This window comes from Triplophysa dalaica, chromosome 10 (genome assembly GCF_015846415.1).
Source record: "Triplophysa dalaica isolate WHDGS20190420 chromosome 10, ASM1584641v1, whole genome shotgun sequence".
Taxonomy (NCBI): Eukaryota; Metazoa; Chordata; class Actinopteri; order Cypriniformes; family Nemacheilidae; genus Triplophysa; species Triplophysa dalaica.
In genome coordinates, this window is record NC_079551.1 from 9816983 (window position 1) to 9824011 (window position 7029).

General features: G+C 38.1%; 1 protein-coding gene across 1 annotated transcript in view; it reads right to left on the reverse strand.

The window, feature by feature from the left end:
• polrmt (polymerase (RNA) mitochondrial (DNA directed)) overlaps positions 1-7029 on the reverse strand; it is a 42183-nt gene that overhangs the window by 34827 nt on the left and 327 nt on the right. Inside the window, exons 2-5 of the mRNA XM_056758326.1 lie at positions 6675-6773; positions 5651-6480; positions 5438-5571; positions 1437-1623 (exon numbers count right to left, since the gene is read on the reverse strand). Coding sequence (XP_056614304.1) covers positions 1437-1623; positions 5438-5571; positions 5651-6480; positions 6675-6773 — 1250 coding nt within the window. The remainder of the gene's footprint in view (positions 1-1436; positions 1624-5437; positions 5572-5650; positions 6481-6674; positions 6774-7029) is intronic.

Below are 7029 nucleotides of genomic sequence, written 5' to 3' on the forward strand. Positions count from 1 at the left end.
TACACAACTATAGATACTTTTTTGTCTTCCAAATACTTTTTGTATTTGTTTGTATCTTGAAGATTTTCAGCCCTAATGTTATGCGCACATTTCGAGTTGAAATGTTTAATATATTACTCTAATTTAAATTGTTAATGCTATTTTAAAATATTAACTAGAAATGCACTGATATATCGGCCAATAATCGGTGTAGTAGAACCGTTTATCAGGGCCGATATATTCTGTCAATCAAGAGAGGACAGGAAAATCCAATGAATTTGTGCTGTGTATTAAGAAAATGTTAAGAAACATCGCCAGATTGATGTTCAATAGTGATAGTCATTATATAAATGATTAACATAAAGAAAGTTAAAAAATATTAGTTTAAACTTCAGAATCGGTATCGGCAGATTCTGGATCTGTTGTATCGGTGGAGAACTATAGTTGCGGTGCATCTCTAATATCAGTAGCTGTAATTGTCTTACAGCCATGCTGATATAAGAGGCCTTTCACACTCCTACTCAACCGTTATTACATTAGTAACCTTTTTAAATACTTGTATAGTTTAAATACAAATTTTTACAAGTAAAATATGATGACAAAATGTAATCTTTGGATTTTCCTGCCAAGTTCTCCTGCCTAAGAGTAAAAATACCTACACCATAATATAATATATCGGCCATACCTTTAAAACATCCTCCAGCATTATGCTTCTGACATATATCATCAAACAAAGTCTGCTGGGCATTACTAACACTCTAATATGTCTGTGATGGACTTACATCCCATCCACTTAAGTGTACACTTTCAGCTCAGACCCCCAGATGACCCACTTCCTGTGAACTTCCCAGGAAGTTTCCATTCAAATAAAAAAGGTGGTTGGTGTGGGTTACAAATGGGCTGGTGTGCACCTGCGGTAATGAATCAACGGGGAACAAGGGGGGCTGTCGGGTAATTGGTGGTGGGGAAGACTGTCCTGATAACAATACCCAGTGGGTCCAAAAATAGTCTGGGTTCGTTTGTCTGGAGGAAATAAATAGCAGACGACAGCTGTCACGGTTGTGAGACTCGACTTTGTGACACACAGACGTGTTCGGGCAGGTCTTTAAATGCAGCCCGAGGTAACTAGTCTTCTTATAAAACGCATTATCCGTTTTGCTGCTTCCGTCCGCATCCCTACATTTTTGCAGTTTAATTAACGTCTTTTGCGACTGGATCGCTAACAAAATAATTACAGTGATGGAATGATAAGGATGCTGGTATTTGGGTACGGTGGGATTTATAGTCCTAAAAGAACAGTGCGTGAAGAACAAGGTCTTTTATGTGTGATAAAATGTGTACGGTGTTTGGGTGATATATATCATAAACAACTAAGTAACATAATAAATGTATATATACAATTAATTACAAATAGACAAAATATAAAGCACAGTCTAGACTAGACAAAACAAATGTACCTCAGCATAGAACCGTTCCACCAGTGGTAAGGAACATAGTGGCTGCTCTTTGGATAAATGTGGTTGGTATTCGGGTTGCACCAATCGAATGGCTCTAAGGACCACGTCTCTCTCGTCCTGCTTAAACACACATTCTCTGAACACATCGTCCACAGATATGCCATCCACCTCCATCTGCTGCAGGCACCTAGGTGGACCAGAAAGGAGATCATTCTGTCAACAATAATTATTTCTGAAGTGTTCATTTCTCATTGCTAAAATGTTCCAAAGTAATATCCAGAGAAAACTCTAATTACAGCATTTGTTGATTTCTATACGAAGGGTAAACATGTGCCACTATCAAAACATTGCTTTGTTTGTTTAAGCATCTCGAACAGCTTAACCAACCATGTGACTTTAGTGGCTGAAGAATGAGTACGAAAAACAACATTGGCAAAGCGTTGTTTGGGTCATTCCTTTCATTTTGAATGACTTAATACGCACCACACTTCATCATGTCTTCTATAGTTGGTTTTTTGACCTTCACGGAGGACACTCAAGATCCTCTTGGACTTATTAACACAAAGCTTGAACCCCACTCAAATTCATTTCCATTGTGCGCTAAATTGCCCCAGAAGGAAAATACTCAGTCATTTGTTCAAAATAAAAAAAGACACCGATAATCCAAAGGCAGGGAAAAACCTTATAATGAGAAACCGTCCATGGCTGCAGCACCTGGGCTCATGGCATTGAGACTGGCAGGGTGTCGGAGGGGAATATCAAATATTTGCATTGACACGGAAGAACTTTGCACAGAGGGTTCCTTTCCCTCTAATAGTCGTGTCAGATAGCCCACTGCAGTATGTCCAAGAATTACAAGTCTGTGGTTACCAAGAACAAGTCAGACAGATGCCCAAGCAGCCGGACAGCTGAGTGTTGTGGACTAATGTTATGTGTCAGTTGTGGACCCGAATATAAATTATATCACTCAGAACGAAAGAAAAAGAGGAGTAGTTGGCACAAATAAAGAATAGGGGATGATGGACCAACTTTAAGGATTTAGGGAAAAAAAAATATCTTCTACAAAATGTTTACCTCTGTTGGCAATGGTGGTATTAACAAAGAGGATCAATATACAGACAGAACTTCGCAGAGAGTTAATTGTGCTTAACAGTGTAACATGATATATTATATCTTCAAATTTATTTTATTTGAAACACAGAATATTTCAACTAACAGTAAAAGGTCTCATGAACTGGCCTGATTCGCATGATTTTTACATTCAAAAACATCAAAATCAAGAAGTATTAGGCTATTTTCTACACTGGTTTGGAGGCCAGCTCTACAAACGATCGGTTTTGATGGGCGAAGACTTTATAAGTAAAAGCCCACCGCTTAGATTGGATAGCAGTTTGCGTAGTAAATGTAGTTGGAGCCTTCTGTGAATTTGGTTCGAGAAGATGTAACGTTAGGTTACACAATACACATAAGCACCAGTTACAGTTTTTCGCACAGCATTAGTATTATCTGGAGAACTCGTGTCATTTAAAAATTACCTCCCACATCAGTATTTCATGTGACGTAATCGCAAGAGATGATTTTACTCAAATTGACTGACTTATTTACCTGAAGTGATGGCAAGGCTTTGCGTATAGTTTGTATAGACTATAGTTGTATTGCGTGAATGATATATGACAGTACCTGTCAGCATTTGAGACCCGTGATCACGAACCGGACAAAAGATCACCGCGATCGCGGGTCTTAAATGTGATGAGAGTTTCCATGATAAACAAACAAACAGGATACTCCCGGTAACGATTCCCTCTTATATAACAAAAGCTCGGGTTAAAATTGTGATTTTAACTCATGCCTCCTGTAAGGTCTTTTCACATACAGTCCGAAAATTTTGTAATTTTCGGACTCAATTTAGCTGTTAAATGTGTAATAACTTTCTTAACGCATCAATATATCTTGCTAAAACTAATCCAAGCAGCAATAATAATCTGAAAACAATACCATATATGAAATTACAATGCGATTAACAAACCTGAAATTATTTCAAAGCCATGAAGAGATAAATATTAAAACACCTTTGGCCATACAAACAAAATCACGGATTTAACCACGCCATTGTATTCTATTTAAAGCAACCTCAAGAGATATTTCACATTTTCAAAGGCAAACAGACAGGGTTATTCCTAAAGCCTGCCTGACAATGCCGTGATGCCTAAATGGTTTCCAAAGCAACAGGCTCCTTTGGCTGTGGAACATACAGATACAGGCCATCAGTGCCCTCTATTGGACGCACAACAAGCTGAATTTATCGAAGTCGGTTATGAGGCCTTGTGGAAAGCGATAAGACTCTTAAGTGCATTCTCTCTTGGAATAGGTGTAACAGCTTCACAAGCGTATAAATACTGAAGGATTCTTCAATGGCTGAGAAGGCCGATAAATGCAAAGGTGGTTGGTTGTAAGACAGGCAAATCTATTTTTATTTCTTTATTTGTACTAAAACAAGGATTTGACTGATAAACGTAGTCTGTTTGATAAGTTTAACTGTCTCAAGATTCTAATTCCAGAAGGAAAAGATTTATTAGTCAACGCATGTTTGACAGAACAGTACATTACAATACAACAATTTTAAAAACACATTCTCGCTTTAAATTGCTTAAATAAATTTAAATGAGTACAGTGTGTTTGCTATCAGCTTACAGTGATCGATCGCCCACCCATCTGCCACATGTGCCATATTGCTTTTAAAGCTGTTACCTTAAACACTTACTAAAAGCACAAAAACGGGCTAAAAACAACAAGACAGACCACCATAAAGAAACAATTCATACAAAAATTCAGTTCTGAGTTTTTTCTAAGACGGAACACGAAAATTAAATATCTGAAGAATAAGCTAGCCATCTCTTTTCCATATAACAAAAGTGACTTATATATAAAAAATAATAATATATAAACTGGGTCTGTTAAGTTCGAAAACAACAGAAAAGCACCATAAAAATATTTTATAGAGACTCTTCTATGTTGACCAACAAACAACAACCCAAAACATCTTAGAAGCGCAACGGTCCAACCCCTCTAGAAATCACCCAAAACATCTTAGCAGCACACTATCAATCACTCAAAGCATCCTAGCAACCACCCAAAAACACCATAGCAACTGCATGACAATGCCGTAGTCACCAGCCAGGACAATTTAGCATCATTCTATTGAGTTTTGTGTAAGAAAGCGCTACAAGCATTTTCATTAATGTGGTAAAACTAATTCTATCAACGTTTTCAAAATATCATAAAATATGAAAATATAACATAGGTGGCAGTACAAAGATTGATCGAGAAGAATAAAAAGTAAAAATAACATTCTGACCTGATTCTGTCAAGGAGCTTGTGTGAATGCAAGGTAATTGGAAAGAGCTAAATTCTTCAAATGATGAGTGGCACACAAAAAAAATTGATGACCGGAGAGTCTGTCAAGGCACTGAGTTAATCCTCTGTAAATGACCACGATTTGAATTTCTATTTTTGGAAACGGTCAAGGCGGACTTGTGGACTAGGAATAATCTTAGCGCTCAGTGCTATATATGAGCGGATTAGCACATTGAATGGATTCAAAAAGTCATTTACATGAGTGCCATCACCAATCTGCATGTTTATCAGTTCAATCTGAATGCTTATATGGAATCTAAATAGTGGCAATTGCATATAAGCAAATCCAGACGGAAGTCTGGCCGATGCTGCAACACTGACATCTAGTGACACGTCCTGCAATTGTACGACATTGATAAAACCATCAAGAGCTTTTTTGTGTGGTGGTTTACACACAACATTGCACATTTCTAAACACTACACAGAAACCGCCTTCAAACATTAAAGTTTGCCCTGATTTAGCTTTATATTTCATTGTATTCAGTGTGAAGTCAGAGTTCAATATAGATCAATACTAACAATCGAAATGAAACCCTCCGTCGGTGATGACATCATCTGTTTTGACTGAAAACCATTGAAGTGTTCACCTGGTAATGATCAATGATGAGCACTCATCCATGCGGCCCATGCACTCCAGCACTGCACAGTAAGAGGCAACGTTGGGTTTCAGACCTGCTTCTTCAATAAGAATGAACAAGCGACGGATATGGTTGATGGAACCCTGAAAAAAATAATAAAATAAAAATCCTTAACATCAGTAACATTTGTCAGAATGTAGACGGCAACAGATGGCTACATACTTTTTTGGCCCACATCCTCATGATGATGTTGTAGGCACTGATCGACAGGTGCTTCCGTCTTGACAGGTGTCGGTGATGAGTCAGAAGAAAGTTCTGAGCTCGAGCTACATCATCAGTAAAAACACACGCCTCCAAGTAACAGCGAACTCTGAGCTGGGGGTCTCCATAGCGGTTCCCCTCCTTGTCCTCCAGAAGCTTCTCTGGAGCGCTCTGGGTCTGCTGCATGTGCTCTTTATCCAAGTCTAGCTCTTCTTCCTCAGCCAATTCTTTATCGACAGACACGGCTAGTTCTTTCATCTCCAGAACGCTGCCAGCTTCATCGCTGGAGATGTTTGCGACCTTCGCCATTCCTGATAACTTGGAGGCAGAACTTTCTGAGACTCTGGAGACCTTCTGTTTAGACTTTTTCTGGAGGCTTCGTTCTTGACCTTTGGAAGTTGTTGCAGCAGGCGCCGGAGGTTTGGAATCATCTACTTGAGTCTTTTTCTTACTCTTTTTACCTGTTGTGATGGTCTTTGTAGATGTAGAAGGAAGCATCAAACTCCCTTTGCTGCTTTTACCTGCAACTGGCTTATCATGAGTCCTTTGTAAAGTTTGTTTTTTGGGTTGATTCCACTTTTCACGCTTGAGTTTCTCCATCCAGCGACTCGCATGAGTTTTAAAAGATACTCCACTTTCTGAGGTTCCCTTTTTAGCAGCTGGCGAGTTCTTCAGACTGCTGGTAGGTGACATTTCCTTTCCTTTTTGCTGGGCTTTGACTAGTTGAACCTTTGAATGTTTGATGTCTACAATGCCGTCTGATTGCAGCTGTTGGATTCGGGCCTCTAGAACTATAAGACAAATTTATATAGAAAAGTTAACATGTCAACTATGAAAAAAATCTTAAAACATGTTTCCAAAGAAATCGATCATTCAATGAATCTCTTGTAATACCCTTTATTTGACAATGCAATATTCTATTTATAATATTCATAAAAAATCTAAATGAACAAATGATAAATAATATAATGAAAAATAAACATACCATCCACCAACTGAGTCTGTTCCCAGAATCTTTTTTTCCCATCCTCCTTCTTAGGAACAGCCGAATAGTTTCTTTGGTAAACTGAAGCCCATGGGTTCTCTTGAAAGGAGAGATACATAAAATAAAAAGTTTACAAACTGAAGTATTTATGGGGCTAGACTACAAAATAAGACATCACACAGTAAGTGATACTTTTTACATGTAAACAAAAGTCTTCCCATCTTTGCTACAGACTAACATTACGCATCTACATAATGTCTTATACAATCAAACAAACTCGAATTTGTAGTACCGTAACACAAAACAAAAAGTAACACTAATGTGATCTGAAGGGCACTAACGTTACACATGACAG